Source organism: Pongo abelii, chromosome X (genome assembly GCF_028885655.2).
Source record: "Pongo abelii isolate AG06213 chromosome X, NHGRI_mPonAbe1-v2.0_pri, whole genome shotgun sequence".
NCBI lineage: Eukaryota > Metazoa > Chordata > Mammalia > Primates > Hominidae > Pongo > Pongo abelii.
This window is the reverse complement of record NC_072008.2, coordinates 24,957,125-24,973,239: the sequence shown is the minus strand read 5'-3', so window position 1 is coordinate 24,973,239 and position 16,115 is coordinate 24,957,125. Positions and strand designations below refer to the sequence as shown.

The 16,115-nt window shown below is 40.5% G+C and overlaps 2 protein-coding genes across 11 annotated transcripts in view; one reads left to right on the top strand and one right to left on the bottom strand.

Annotated features, from left to right (window-relative positions):
• The window catches only part of POLA1 (DNA polymerase alpha 1, catalytic subunit), a 304,169-nt gene that overhangs the window by 130,684 nt on the left and 157,370 nt on the right, over positions 1–16,115 (bottom strand). The gene's annotated exons all lie outside the window — the stretch shown is intronic.
• On the top strand, positions 4,785–6,194 carry LOC103889023 (disks large-associated protein 4-like). Its single transcript, XM_054544434.2, has one exon. It carries the CDS (start codon positions 5,288–5,290, stop codon positions 6,143–6,145), a length of 858 nt encoding a protein of 285 aa, XP_054400409.1. The 5' UTR covers positions 4,785–5,287; the 3' UTR covers positions 6,146–6,194.

Sequence of the window (16,115 nt, the reverse complement as noted above, 5' to 3'; positions counted from 1 at the left end):
AAATTTGGACATTCAATTAAAAAGGTCTTCTTGCTGATGGGAATAGCCAGCGTTCAGAAGCAAAACTAAGGCAAAAGGAGTAGTGGTAAGCTACGGGCCACTAATATAACAAAAACAAAATGACAGCTATTATTTTGGCAGAGATAATCTATGCTGAAACACAAAACACACACGCACACAATTTCTTTCAATACAATTTTCTTGTCTTCCCACTGACTTCTGTGATTACCACGGAAAGCAGGGTTCTAAACACATTTCTCAATTGAATCTTCAATCAATAATAGTAAAAAATTCAGATGGAAAATATGGGAAAATGCATTACGGCATTAGTAACTGTTTACAAAATAGGCTGAACTTATCAATATGCGCGGAAGTTGATAAGAAGAAACCCCAGATACCTAAAACATCATATTTTTGTCACCCCAAAGCTCAGTCCCATTGCTTGTGCTCATCAAATCAAAGTTCTTTTCATTCTTAGGTTGGCAATCATCCTTCTTAATTCTTATAATCATTAATTCTTTGAGAATAAATACACCTCATAAAAATGCCTGTTTTAAATAAAAAATGTAAAAAGCCCCCAAAAAGTACATCAGCTGATTTTCTACTAAAGATAAAACACCAATTTCTCCTTATCTATAGACATAATTACAACTCAGCATTCCATCTAAATTGAAGTCAGTAAGACCATAGCTTTTTAGTAAGTGCCCAGGTTTACTCCTGAATAAACACTCAGAGAGGAAATAAAAACTCCATTCCTTAGTTTTTATATGAAGTTTAGAATATGCATATTTAAAAATCTCTGTGTTTTAATAGTTCCTTGACAGAGGCATAAATTATTCATGCTGCTACTATTGTATTATATAATGAAATTTACTCTCTTAAAATGAAATACAAATACTAAGTGAGAAAAGTGACATTTAGCAATATCAATGAATGTTGGAATCAACAAGAGAAAAGCTTAAAAACAGACAAACAAGTAAAAAAAACTTGTCTCAAGTAAACAGCCTTAATGTTGGAGTACAACTGTCAACCTCTCATGTACTAGCCTTTGGTGAGAATACAGAGGGCCCTTACTAAGGCTTTGGCTATTTTATTGCTGATTCATATTACCATTAGCTGATGGGCGAAAGAAATGAAGTCAAAGCAATTCAGATTTCCACAGTCATAAATTTAATCATTTACTGAACACCTATTCTGTTTTTTGAACTTTCTAGTAAATTGGCAGATTAGGAAGCAAACTGTCACTTTTATGGAGGAGGCTTTCTGGAAAGAGCATATAGGCTTTAAATCAGAGAAGCCCAAACTTAAATCTCAGCTCTACAATGTATTATTACCATTCTAACATTGGTTGTGTTTACTACAAGATTCAGCTTCCTTATCTGTAAAAATGGAAAAAATACCACCCACCTCACAGGGTTGCTGCAAGAATTAAATGATACCATTTAAAAACATACATATGTAAAAAATATTTAGCAAGTGTTTGGCAGCTAAAAAAATATTAGTCTTTCTTCTTTCCCCTGTTCTCCAGAAGTCTACAACCTTATAGGGAACAAAATGATTTGCCAAATAAAAGAACAACTATAAGGGACTATATTAAAGAAAACGGGGGGAGAAAAGTTATACTTTTAAAGTTCTTTAGGGATTCAGAGGAAAAAAGAAAAAACATTCCATAGCTGTGATGTCCACAAAAGGCTTCCTAGAAGTGAGATGGGTTTAGGTCTTAAAGGTGAAGGAGAATTGACAAAGATAAAAATGGCAAGTGGGTGACGACAATCCCTGCAGTTGTGTGAAAACAAGGAGGTCTGTCTAGAGGAATGGTAATTTGGCAGTGTTGCTGGATGATAGAGTGTGAAAAGGGAAGGTTGGATTTATAATGTCTCAAATGCCAGAATAAAGAGTTTGGCTACAATGCTACATAAATTTAATTAAACCACTATAGCACTCACAAATATGTATAAAGTGTATGTTATATTCTAGAGTGGTATACAAAATAGGACAGGATGCTAACTACAGAGTTAAGGTAAAAAATTTGCTCAAATTCATTTGGCTTACATACACTATAATCTAACCACAAAGAGCAATCACGATTAAAAATAAAAAGTTCCAGCTAGGCGCGGTGGCTCACGCCTGTAATCCTAGTACTTTGGGAGGCCGAGGCGGGCGGATCACCTGAGGTCAGGAGCTCAAGACCAGCCTGGCCAACATGGCAAAACCCCGTCTCTACTAAAAACACAAAAATTAGCCAGGCGTGGTGGTAGGCGCCTGTAATCCCAGCTGCTCAGGAGACTGAGGCAGGAGAATCACTTGAACCCGGGAAGTAGAGGTTGTGGTGAGCCGAGATTGCGCCACTTCACTCCAGCTTGGGTGACAGAGCGAGACTCCGTCTCAAAGAAAGAAAGAAAGAAAGAAAGAGTTCCAGAAAAACGAAAATGAAAGGGAGATATGAGTGCTACTTAAAAATACTTGGGGAAAAAACCATAAAGGAAGGTGGGTATACTCATGTAACACTGAACACAGGTACGTAATAAGAAGTGAGGCCTAGAACAGAGAGAAGAATGTTTAGATTAACTATGAGGAAAAACTTCTGAATATGGAGCTTGTGAAGATGAGGAGAGAGCCCAGCAAGAGACTGCGGGAGCACCATTAATGCAAAATATTCAAAAGATTTTCAAAGCACAGTGGCAGAAAGATAGATTTCTCAAGATGCAGTGTTTTCGCCTGGGTGACCCGTAGACGACATGTTAGTTCTACAATTTATGACTTTTGGATTAAAGCTGGGAGAGGGGGGTGTCCTTCCAGACATGGAGAGCCCTTAATGATAGCACAGCTACACAACTGCACAGTGATCAAGAGTTACTGAACTAAGAAAAACCTTGGCAAGTATTCCCTCAATTATTTCGGCCCTTGGGCATTTCGATGGGAAACTACTCATTGATATTATTCTTTTTCCAACATTCATTTTATAGAATATCAAGACAGAGTCAAATGTTGACTTACTATGGTAAATAGAGGGGAAAAAAGCCTGCTTTGATTTCCTTTCCTTTATTACCACCTTGGTTTTGTGTTGTAGAATGTCGATTAGGTTTGAAAAGAGGGTGGAAGATGAGGGGGGCATACTCTTCCCTTCAATGAAGACAAAAGATAGCAGCTATTTCATTCTGCTCTGTGAGTATGCTACCCCCCTTAATTCTTTCACCATCATATTAAACTGTGATTTTCAACAGGGTCCTCAAAAATGTATTACATTTTACCTTTATTCTAAAAAAATGAGTAAGCAATTACAGAGAAAGGATAAAAGTAGGACAAAAATGTTTTTGTTTTTTTAGACCAGCTAAAATTTTCAGAGTTTAAAATGACTAGAAAGGCAAACTGTTAGGTATTCAGAAGGAAAATGTGAATGTTTTCCCAAAGGCATTATTAACAATTAATAATCATTACACTGGTGCCTTGTTTACCTGACCTTGTGTAAATTCAGCAGCCTGGTAATTAGACCCATATTTTGCACATTTGTATATTTCCACGCATAGATTTGACTCATTCATTCATCCATTAAAATTTGCTTGACAGACGTAGATGAATAATCAAGCTACAATTTGTATTTACTGGATTATAGAAAATTGCCCAAACTGTTAAGTTCAAGGAAAGCACATTCTTGTCTCTCTCTTGTGACTGATGTAAAGCAATTACACATCAGAGGATTGCCCCAAAGCTCTCAGAAGAAGTGGCACTGCTTTTGCAATCTGGGGTCTTCAACAGTATCTTTTTTCTTAATGCTAGAGATTGTTTAAAGATTAACTCTAACACAGGAAGAACATCTCCCTGTGCATGTAAGTTTATTATTTAACTCATTACACTGCCGTTTTACAGTAAAAAGCGATGTTCTGATCAACCTTCTACATCCAAAATAAACAATGATGCAACCTTATTCTGCAAAGTCATTGAAAGGCTTAAGGAGGAGAAATAAGGCAACTTTTTTTGGATAGGTTTGTGAAAAATGCTTTTTCCTCACATTTCTAGAAAACAAATTATCAACAAGACCTGACCAGACCACTCCCTAATATTAATCAGTGAGAAAGGCACTATAAGATTTCATATTAATGTATTTTCATGCAAAGAAGCAGAACACATTTTAGTACTAACTGCTCCCTAAATGCAGATGTTTAGTACTAGTCAAACATGCTGTCATGTGAAACTATATTTTATACTATGGTATTTATTTTGCTTTTGCAGTCACTAACCAAACCATCACTAATATACGTTTTCTGGTCCAAGGTACAGTATTTCTTTTACACAGCTGAAGATACAACAATTTTGCTGTCTTAAATCCATCTCTTCAAACTGCTTATTTTGATTGTCTACTTTAGGAGAAAAGGAACGATTCCTGACTTAAAAAAAAGTGTGCATATAGCCAGCATTATCAAATTTTTTAAACCTTAGATCATAAAACAAATTTTTAAAGAAATATACATAAAGATGCAAGTATATATTTATATAATTTTTACTACAGACATTTAGCACCACAACTGAAAAAGAAGAATTGCTTAGAACCCGTTCTCATAAACATGTTAACATTTATGCAGTTCAAAATTTAGCTTGAAGTAAATTCTCTGGTTAGGTAACGGTTAGATATCATGCATGTCTTACTTATAAATTCAACAAATAAAAAGGTTCCCTAAATTTCTGAAATATACAACTGATTCTCTTAGTATTACCAAAACCTGATTTGTTTCTTCCGAATAGCCCATCTTTTCTTCTCATAAGACAAACATCAGTACAAAACCGGAGCCTCGGGCTGGGCTGCGTGAGGGAGGAGGGTTCATCATGCCTAGTGGCGTATAAGAAGACCCCACCACCGGTCCCTCCATGCACCACTTCAAAGCCGTTCATCTCAGTCACAGTCCAGAGCAGTACTGAGTCTGCCCAGGACACCTACCTGGACAGCCAGGACCACAAGAGCGAGGTGACTAGCCATTCGGGCCTGAGCAACTTGTCGGACAGCCTGGACAGCAGTACCCGACCGCCCAGCGTGACACAGGGTGGAGTCGCCCCAGCCGCTGAGGCCCCAGAGCCACCCCCAAAACATGCAGCTCTGAAAAGTGAACAAGGGACGCTGACCAGCTCTGAGTCCCACCCCAAGGCCGCCCCCAAAAGGAAACTGTCATCAATAGGAATACAAGTTGACTGCATTCAGCCAGTGCCAAAAGAGGAGCCCAGTCCCGCTACCAAATTCCAGTCCATCGGGGTTCAGGTAGAGGACGACTAGCGAAGCAGCGTTCCCTCTCACAGTATGTCCTCCCGACGGGACACAGACTCGGATACCCAGGATGCCAATGACTCAAGCTGTAAGTCATCTGAGAGGAGCCTCCCGGACTGTACCCCTCACCCCAACTCCATCAGCATCGATGCCGGTCCCCGGCAGGCCCCCAAGATTGCCCAGATCAAGCGCAACCTCTCCTATGGAGACAACAGCGACCCTGCCCTAGAGGCGTCCTCGCTGCCCCCACCCGACCCCTGGCTCGAGACCTCCTCCAGCTCCCCAGCAGAGCCGGCACAGCCAGGGGCCTGCCGCCGAGACGGCTACTGGTTCCTAAAGCTACTGCAGGCAGAAACGGAGCGGCTGGAAGGCTGGTGCTGCCAGATGGACAAGGAGACCAAAGAGAACAACCTCTCTGAAGAAGTCTTAGGAAAAGTCCTCAGTGCTGTGGGCAGTGCCCAGCTACTGATGTCCCAGAAATTCCAGCAGTTCCGGGGCCTCTGTGAGCAAAACTTGAACCCTGATGCCAACCCACGCCCCACAGCCCAGGACCTGGCAGGGTTCTGGGACCTGCTACAGCTGTCCATCGAGGACATCAGCATGAAGTTCGATGAACTCTACCACCTCAAGGCCAACAGCTGGCAGCTGGTGGAGACCCCCGAGAAGAGGAAGGAAGAGAAGAAACCACCCCCTCCGGTCCCAAAGAAGCCAGCCAAATCCAAGCCGGCAGTGAGCCACGACAAGGCCTCAGACGCCAGCGACAAGCAGCGCCAGGAGGCCCGCAAGAGACTCCTGGCGGCCAAGCAGGCAGCTTCTGTGCGGCAGAACTCAGCCACCGAGAGCGCGGACAGCATCGAGATTTATGTCCCGGAGGCCCAGACCAGGCTCTGAGACCATGCAGGAGGAAAAAAAAGATTTCAAATTATTAAAAAACACAAAAACTAAGTGCGAACGGAAGAGTTTTCTCAACCTTTGCTATGGTTATTCTGTCTAGAGACCCTTAGCCAACTTTCAAATTGACGCATACAAGGGCTCAAAATTTGGCTTTTTTGGGTCCCTCCCAGATTTAGGTTATGAAGATTTTACTCACAAAAAAAATCAACAAAAGTCACGAAACTAGAAAACTTTTTTTTTCCTCTTGCTGGCCATGGTGGACTAGATAGATGGACGTCGGCAACTCCCGGCCCAGCCTCCAGACTGTGGTCTTTTTACTTGTTCTATCTGATGAGAACTCACACTAGCTTGTTTACAAGATGATGACAGTCCAAGGGCAGCCTTGGGCACCTGCCATGTCCCTCCTTTCCCCAGCTACCCCCGCTCTGACCTTGGATTTTCATTCTTATGTTTTTCTCTTTTCCCTTCAGAGCTCACACAGTGGTCACCATTGTGGCAAGCAGCTTTCTAGGTCTCAGCCCTCTCTGCGGTTGAGGGCCCAGAGGACAGAGAGATGGACATGCGTCCCCTCCCTCCCCCGCCAAGTGCTCACACACAACCTCACACGCGCACACACACACACGCAGATGGAGGCGCCTCACTGGGAGGTGCCCTGCCAGCCCTGGGCAGTGTCAGGCAGGACTCACCGCTGAGCAGATGAGGGAAGTTTTAGTCTTGGTGGGTGGAAATGAGACAAAGCCACAGTTATCACACTCCAGCCCCTTCTTCCTTCAGCAAAATCTAGGACTCCCGAGTGGCTTCCAGGGGGCTGTCAGTCCTCAGCCACGCCTGTGTCCGGTGCCCGAGGGGCGGGCGGCGGTGTCTGTATGTATGCGTACATATGCACATAGACCTTAGAGTGTAGAGTTAACAAACGCCCATCTGCTCACCCATGCCCACCCAGCGCTGCCGCCGCTGGCTCTTGGGACACCTGACAGGAGGCGGGTGTGTGAATAGCATATATTTTTACATGTACTATATCTAGGTGTGTATACAAGTGTGTGTAAAAATATATACCTTGTGTGTAAGCAGCCCTTTTTTTTTTTTTGGTCTCCACCCCCTCCCCCCAACTCCTAAGGGCCCATCTGCCCAGCCTCTGAGTTTTCTGTTCTATTTTTTTTTTTACCCCAATTATCCTTCTCTCTCTCCTGCCCCCCATCCCACTCCCAGGGTGTCATAAGCCCTGAGCTGCAATGGCCTGGGCCTGCAGGGCGGGGTGGGGGAGGGCAGGGGCCAGCTCAGTACCTGAGGGGCTGTTCTATGCTGTGTATGTGCCTCTCTGGCATCCGAGACATCCTCTTGGCTGGCGCTTGATGCAGGGGGAACCCCCCCACCCCCAGGTGAACCAAGGGCCTGCTCCGGGGCCCATTTCCAGCTTGGCTGCCGTCTTTGATGTTGGGCAAGTCACTTGACCTCTGTGTGCCTCAACTTCCTCCTCTGTAAAACAGGGACAGTCCCTGCCCCTCCCTACCTCACAGGCATGTTGTGAGAATAAATGAGGTAACGTGTTAAAAAAAAAAAAAAAAAAAAAGACAAACATCGTGATGGATATCTAACTTCTGTGATGACGGCCTCAAATCACACAAAAGAGAACCAGGTAAAGCATTAGTTTAGAAAATGAGTTGTTCCTATAATCTACATGCTTATAAATACAGAAATGGAATTCAGATCCTTCTAGAGAGTGTGACTTCACATAAAATCGAGTGTTGGCTGGGTGTGGTGGCTCACACCTGTAATCCCAGCATTTTGGGAAGCTGAGGCAGGCAGATCACTAGAGCCCAGGAGTTCAAGATCAGTTTGGGAAACATGGCGAAAGCCCATCTCTACAAAAATACAAAAATTAGCTGGGTATGGTGGCACCTGCCTGTAGCCCCAGCTACTTGGGGGGCTCAGGTGGGAGAATCGCTTGAGCTGGGGAGGCAGAAGTTACTGTGAGCTGAGATCACACCATTGCACTCCAGTCTGGGCAAAGGGAGCGGAAACCCTGTCTCAAAAAAAGACAAAACAAAACAAAAATAAAAAAATACAACAACTGAGTATCTGCTGAGTCTATGGCATTGTAATAGATGTTTCAGGGGTTTTACACCAAGAAGACATGGTCCTGGCAGTTTAACATGATAAAACAACTTTGATTTTAAAGCCAAACACAAAAGCTAGGTGTCTGACTCTTGCCCTCAACAGAAACACTGAGAGAGTGGTGGTGGGGACAGGGTGTTAGGATTCTGAAAGGGGAGGGACTGCTGTCCAAGGAGTCAGAGGCTGCTCAGAGAAAGCTTTATCCAGTGTGTGACTTAGATGATTTCTTTTTGGTTTGTTATCTGTTTGGTTGGTTGTCTTTTACAAGGTTCCAAGTGTTGCAAATTATATTTCACTCTATCTGTTAAAGATAAAAGGAAAGTAACACAAAAGTACAGCTCTTCTATCAATGGCTAGTGATGGTCTGACAAAAAGAAAAGCCATCTAAACTCATGTCCACTCCTTGCTCTAGCTTATTCCTACAGAGTTGCTTCTACTAGCAACCCCAGAACAGAAATGAAACACTGCATTACTATTATCCGAAAATACTTAATTCTGTACCCACATACTCAAGTTATCTTCCAAAAATGGGAAATAGCCATTCTGAAGGTAGACAGAGGGGACAGGTTTCCTGAAATCAAGGCCATACAATTCTGTAATGAGCCCTTCTCTGCTGAACTATCTTCTTCTGTCAGACCATTAGGTGCTCCATAACTACCAGTCAAGTATGGAACAGGAAGGAAGTCCACTGTGCATATGACCAATAAATATAACAGCTCTCCAAAAGGAGGCAAAAGCCAACTAGGCTCTGTCATTCCTGTGCAAGAGTGCACTTGTGCATGCTAGGGCTAGGAAAAGAGCATGCAAAACCAGACAAATACACATGCATATACACATGGTGCTAAGGGCTTCTCAAAACTGTGCTCTGGGTATTTAATTATGGTGTTAATAGGAAAAAGATATGACTGCCTAGTTTTAAGAGAACCTAAACCAACAAGAATTTGAAAATCAGCCTTGGTGCTAAGAAGCCAGTTTCCTGGTCATGGTCTTGAGGGCAGGAAAGATGCTATTAAGTAAAAGAAAAGATTAATACCACACCTGTGGTTCAAGAACAAGCTAGAAACACAGAAAATAATTTTAAGGTGAAAACCTGCAAAATATGTGTATGTGTATGATGCAAGACTAAGTTTAACTTCTTAGAGATTCCTAAGGTGACTGAAGTTTAGACAGCAAAAGAGATTAAAGATGACATTTTAGAAAATGCCATCCACTGGCTGTGAAGTCATTAACAATAAAAAGTAAGAATTGGATATTCCATCAAACATAAATACTACACCCACAGCTTTTCTGAAGGTTCCAAAAATCACTCCCTTGCTCAAATAAGCAAATCCTGTGTCAGCCATGTCCCTGGCACTATGCTTTGCTCAAGTGACATGAAGCTAAACGCAACACAACACAGCACAGCTTGTGTTCACAAGGAGCTCAAGGCCTGTGGGGGAAAAAGAGCCAATCAACTTGGCAGTAGGTGCTGCCACAGAGGAGTGTACAAAAGGTTATGAGAGCATGCAGAAAACAGTAAGACATTTTGCCTGGAGAGCTGAGTGAAGAAGGCTTTCCAGAGACCGTACCACTGAAGGCAGAAGAATTTCACAAAGTGGGATGTCACAAGTGGTGGGCTATAGTACTACACAGAGGAGATGGCAGGAGTGAAAGTGTGGAGATAGTCAAGCATAAGGGATCTCTGAGGAATGCCAAGCTCTCCAGTGTGGCAGGCAGATGGTCTGCAAGGGATACTGAGGGTAGAGAAGGTGGAAAGGCTGGCTTGGGGCCTAATGCAGTGCTCCCAAATCTGAATTTTAATCTGTAAGAAATGAACAACCACAGGAGGTTTTTAAGCTGGAAGATGACATTATTTATCCTGTTTTGGAAAAATAATCCTGGAAATGATATAGAGAATGGACTGATACAAAGACAAGGGAGATCGATTAGCAAGCTAAGAACGAGATGACCAGGAATTGAATTAAAGCAGTGAGAATGGAGGAAAAGGCAATGTAAGTGGAATATAATACAACACCATGATATCCAATGTGGACAACTTGTGGGCTTTGGTCATCCTGGCCTGGGAAATACTGGAGGGTATTGCTCTGAATACCTCACAGGAATACTGTGAGGGACAAACTAGGTACAGTATAAAAAATGCTTTGAAAACTGCAAGGTACTGTGTAAAATACAATGTATATTAACATAATGGAATCCTCTCCTTTTAAAATCACTTTTTGAAGGCACTTTAAATACTTTTGGTGTGTGAGAGCAGAGAAAATGGTGTTTAGGGAGGAGGGTCCAGACAGCCTACTTCAGTAATGACATGCTTGTGTAGACAGGTAGCTAAGTAAAACAAATTTGAAAAATTTTCAAAGTTCCCACAGGAACTGTGAAGAAGGCCAAAACATTCCAAAAGATGGGCAGTCCTGTATTTTCACTCAAGTTCCTATATGCTGAAGAAGTTGCAGAATCCCATTTCTGTCACCTGATTCCTACAAGGAATATTGAGAAATGCCTAGGGATTGCTCCATTTTGACTTTCAGGCCCTGCTCATGGAGTGCTAGGCTGTGCAAAAAACTAGGCACTTCCTATAGATGGAAAACTGAAGCTAGTCCAAAAGAGACTATGGTGAGTCACAGTCAAGGTTGAGAGGGTAGTGACAGAACTGAAGATCTCAAAACTACTTTAAAAGCTTGGAAAGACCATAATTCCTCAGCATACTGGATCAGATGATGTCATGAAATCATTAGGCAGGTCCCCTAGAAGAGATACAGGAAAGATGACATTTCTATACAAACTACTCCTCACCTAGGTTTATACAATCATATTCACAACAGAGAACAGGCAAGGTTGAGCAATGCTAATGATCCACTATTTGTCAAGAGTGAGCAATAAATCTGAAGACTTAAGAAGCATGGTAAATTCCCACTAAAAATGTATAAATATGAAGAAGATACAATTGATATTTTTGCTTTCCAAAAATTATTTTGGGTCACATGAGAACTCATTTTTGTGTTTTAGAAATTTAACTCCCTTCTTATTTATAAGTACACAATCAACTTGATATAGGCGTGAAAGTATATATACCTTTTACTTTCATATTCTCATATATAGCACATGGTAATTACATGTTAACTATTCAGTGGTACATTAGAATTCATTAACATGTATTTTTTAAGGGTTTTCAAACCCTTAAAAATCCTTTTAGAAATCTCTCTAGGCATATATACACATACAGATATTTATGTAAATCTATGAATTTTACAAAAGTAAAATTACAATACAAAAGCTGGTATTTTAAAAACTTGGCAGTATTATGTGGCTGAATATTTGAACTAATCAATAAAGATTTACAAAATAAAATTTAAAGGCTACATATTAACAATGCATTTATGTAGAATATTTTTAACATTTCATGGATCCTCAGTACTCTTTTGAGAACCAAAAGGTACTCCCTAGGTATATAAATCTAACAAAACATGTACAGGACCCATAAGCTGAAAACTATAAAATGTTAATGGAAGAAAACAAAGAAGATCCAAATAAATGAGACATAAAGTGTTCATATATTGGAAGACTTGACATAATAAAGATGTCAATTCTTCCCCAATTGATATGGATTTAACACAATTCCAATAAAAATTTTGTTGATAAGGACAAGCTGACTCTAAAATTTATATGGAAAGGCAAACGAACTAGAATTAAGACATTTTTGAAAAAAATAAAATGGAAGAATTGCATTATACAAGACTTACTATAAAGCTACAGTAATCAAGGTGTGTGGTATTGGCAAAAGAATAAACAGAGAGATCAATGGAAGAGAACAAAGAGTCCAGAAATAGACCCATACAAATATGCTCAAATGGTTTTTAACACGGGTGCAAAAGCAATTCAGTGGAAGAAGGATAGACTTTTCAGCAAATGGTGTTGGAACAACTGGACACACACAGACCAAAGAAAAAAATTGAACTCTGCCCTAACTTTATAAAAATTAATTCAAAATGGATCATAGACATAGATATAATATTTGAGTTCTTAGTCATGAGATCAAAAGCACAATCCATAAAAGAAAAATATTGATACACTGGACTTGATAAAAATTAGAACTTTTTCTCTGTGAAAGACACTATCAAGAGAATGAAAAGACAAGCTACAGACTGGGACAACATATTTGCAAATCACATATCCAACAAAGGATCTGTGTCTAGGATATATAAAGAACTTTCAAAACTTAGCAGTAAAAAAAAAAAAAAATCCAATTTTTTTTTTAAATGGGGGAAAACTTGGGACACTTCACCAAAGTGGACATAAGGATGACAAATAAGCAGATGAAAAGATGTTCAACGTCATTAGTCATTAGGGAAATGTAAATTAGTATCATGATGAGCTACCATTCCATACATATTAAAATGTCTAAAATAAAAAATACCAACAATATCAAGCGCCAGTGAGCATGCCCAGTAAATGGAACTCTCATACGCTGCTGATGGGAATGAAAAAAATACCACCATTCTGAAAAACAGTTTGGCAATGTCTTAAATGGTGAAATATACACTTAGCATATGAGCCGGCAACCCTACCCCTGGATATTTATCCTAGAGAAATGAAAACTTATGCCCTGACAAAATACCTATACGTGAATGTTTATAGCATCTGAACTCATAATTTCCCCAGACTGGAAACAATCCAAACATCCTTCAGTGAGTAAATGGATCAAACAAACTGACAGATCCATATGATAGAATATATTCAGCAATAAAAGGAATGAACTGAGGGAAAGAAGATAGTCTCAAAGGCTGTATGAGTCTATTTATATGACATTCTCGAAAAGACAAATTTCTACTGATGAAAACGTATCGTAGTTGACAGAGTTAGGAGTGGGAAGGAGGGTGTGATTATAAAGGAATAGCAGGAGGGAGTTTTATAGGACTATTTTGGGAGTTTTTAGGGTTTTTGTAGGAACTGTTTTTTATCTTGATTGTGGTGGTGAATGTATGAATCTATATACATGCTCGAATTTGTAAAAGAACAAACTCAGCTATAGACTTGAGTAGGTTAAAATGGATGCATATTTGAATGTAGGAAAGTTATCTTTTTACATGGCTTAATATCTAGGTTTAATTTCTAGAAAGTGAGAGTAGTAAATATACAGCTGATCCTTGAAGAACACAAGTTTGAACTGTGTGAGTCAACTTATACACGGATTGTTTTAGACCAAACCACATGAAACCCACATATATGGAGTGCTGGCTTTTCCTATCCGAGGGTTCTGCGGGGTCAACTGTGGGACTTCAGTATGCACGGGTTTTGGTATACATAGAACACTGACCCCCACCCCTAGTATACCTAGGGATGACTACTTGACTGTTGGAACCACTGATCATGGCGTTGAAGTTCTCTGTCTTCATGACCCATTGGAAGGACGAAATGAATTGAAGATATGATTTAGTTTTCTTTCCCAAATCCTCAGAGCTGAAATTTTCTTGTGACGAAGCTCCAGTGGAAAGGTTAGAATTTTCCTCCAATGTCCTTTGGGGGAATTGTCCTTCAAATTTCATTTTATATTCACAGATCATGTACCTACCCACTCCTTGCCAAGCAAAGAAACACACACCTTACAAAGTTTCATTCTGTGCATCTTTGGGATTGGCAGTATATTCAGTATGGTGGGTCCCAGATGGAAGATCATGCCAGAAAGTATGACCCTGTTCTGTATCTTGACTGTGGTAGTAGTTATATGATCCTATGCATTTGTCAACACTCACAGAACTGTAAACCAGAGTGAATTGTACTGAATATAAATTTAAAAATAAATTTTCAAAATGCAACCAACACCCCTCCCCCCAAAAGTAACACACGCTTATTGTACAACACTTAGACTAACAGAAATACAGACACAAATTAAAACACCCATATTCCTATCACTCAAGATGATCACTATTAACATTCTTGTATTTATCTTTCCAATTATTTACACTTGTCTATATGTACATAGTATCTTTATCACATAACTGAATCATTCCTTATATACTAATTTGTTTCCTCCTTTTCTTCCCCGTTAACATTTATCTCACATTTTCCTGTGTCTTTATTCTCACAAAATGTTGCTTCAATTGCTCAGATCATATACTTTTCCATTGATATAGCATAATGTATTTAATAAACATTTATTCTTAGATATATCGAATTTTTTTTACTACCAAAAAGAATAATTCATCAATGTATATTCTTGCACATAAATTTTGGGCTTTTTTTTTGAGACGGAGTCCCACTCTGTCGCCCAGGCTGGACTGCAGTGGCACAATCTCAGCTCATTGCAACCTCTGCCTCCTGGGTTCAAGCGATTTTCCTGCCTCAGCCTCCCAAGGAGCTGGGATTACAGGCATGTGCCAAGATGCCCCGCTAATTTTTATATTTTTAGTAGAGACAGGTTTTGCCATGTTGGCCATGCTGGTCTTCAACCCCTGACGTGAGGTGATCCGCCTGCTCAGCCTCCCAAAGTGCTAGGATTACAGGCGTGAGCCACCACACCCGGCCTGGGGTACATTTCTTTAGGATAAATTGCACAGTCGAAGGTGAAGGTTCTGGAGTCCATAAAGTCAAAACACTTTTTATAATATTATGATGATACTATTGGTGTTTTTTCACTGTGTTGACATTTGCATTAATGGTGCAAAGTCAATGATGGGTAAAACTCCTGGCACATTAGCATCAATCAAAGTAGTGGCCCCCCGTGGCCGGGCACGGTGGCTCACGCCTATAATCCCAGCACTTTGGGAGGTCGAGGCGAGGCGGGTGAATCACCTGGGTCAGGAGTTCAAGACCAGCCTGGCCAACATGGTGAACCCCGTCTCTACTAAAAATACAAAAATTAGCCGAGCGTTGTGGTGGGCACCTATAATCCCAGGTACTCAGGAGGCTGAGGCAGGAGAATCTCTTGAACCCAGGAGGCAGAGGTTGCAGTGATCCAAGATCGCGCCACTGCGCTCCAGCCTGGGCGACAGAGTGAGACTCCATCTCAAAACAACAACAACAACAACAACAACAACAACGTAGTGGCCCCAAACTGTACTATTCATCATTGTATTTCTCATCATCACATGCCCAGAATCTAACAAATAGAAAATTAAGCCAGTTTCACTAAAGAAAGTCCTCGATGAAAGTAAAATTTTATTAAATTGCAACCTTTAAATATATATCCTTTTATTATCATGTGTTGAAGTACAGTATTTGTTTCCAGGAAAAGCACCTGTGCAACTGTCTGAATTGCAAGCTGAACTAACCACTCTGTTCAAATAATACCATCTTTACTTGAAAGAATAACTGATAGATAACTATGGTTACCCAGACCTGGGTATCTGGCAGACATCTTCTCAAAAATTAACCAACTGATCCTGTAACCTCAAGAAAAACCAACTGACAGTATTTGTAACCAACGACAAATTTCTAGCTTTCAATTAGTTTTCACTGGAACATCTGTATCCACCACCATGAGCTCAACAGCTTCCCAATATTTAGACTTTTCTGATGAGACTGGTGATGATATGAACAAATGCGATTTCAAAAAAATTGTATAATGAATTGGAAATTCTTCATGTCAGTGAACCAGTATTTTCTAAGTGACCAAGGCATGATGTTACAGAATCATGCATGGGTAAATGATCTGCTCAAAGTGCAAGACAGAGCAATGGATTTTAATATACCAGAGCACAAAAAGTTTACTGATATGATTTCAGATTCCACATTGTAAATAACCTTTAAGAAACTATATCATTACCAGATTTGGTGTAGTGACAAAAAAAGAATATCCACATAAACTAAAACTCTTCATTTTCCTCAGTACTTTAAGAGTATACAGGGGTCCCACAAA

Excerpts from the sequence above, each read along its gene's own strand:
- LOC103889023 (XM_054544434.2), top strand. The coding sequence starts at position 5,288 with ATGTCCTCCCGACGGGACACAGACTCGGATACCCAGGATGCCAATGAC.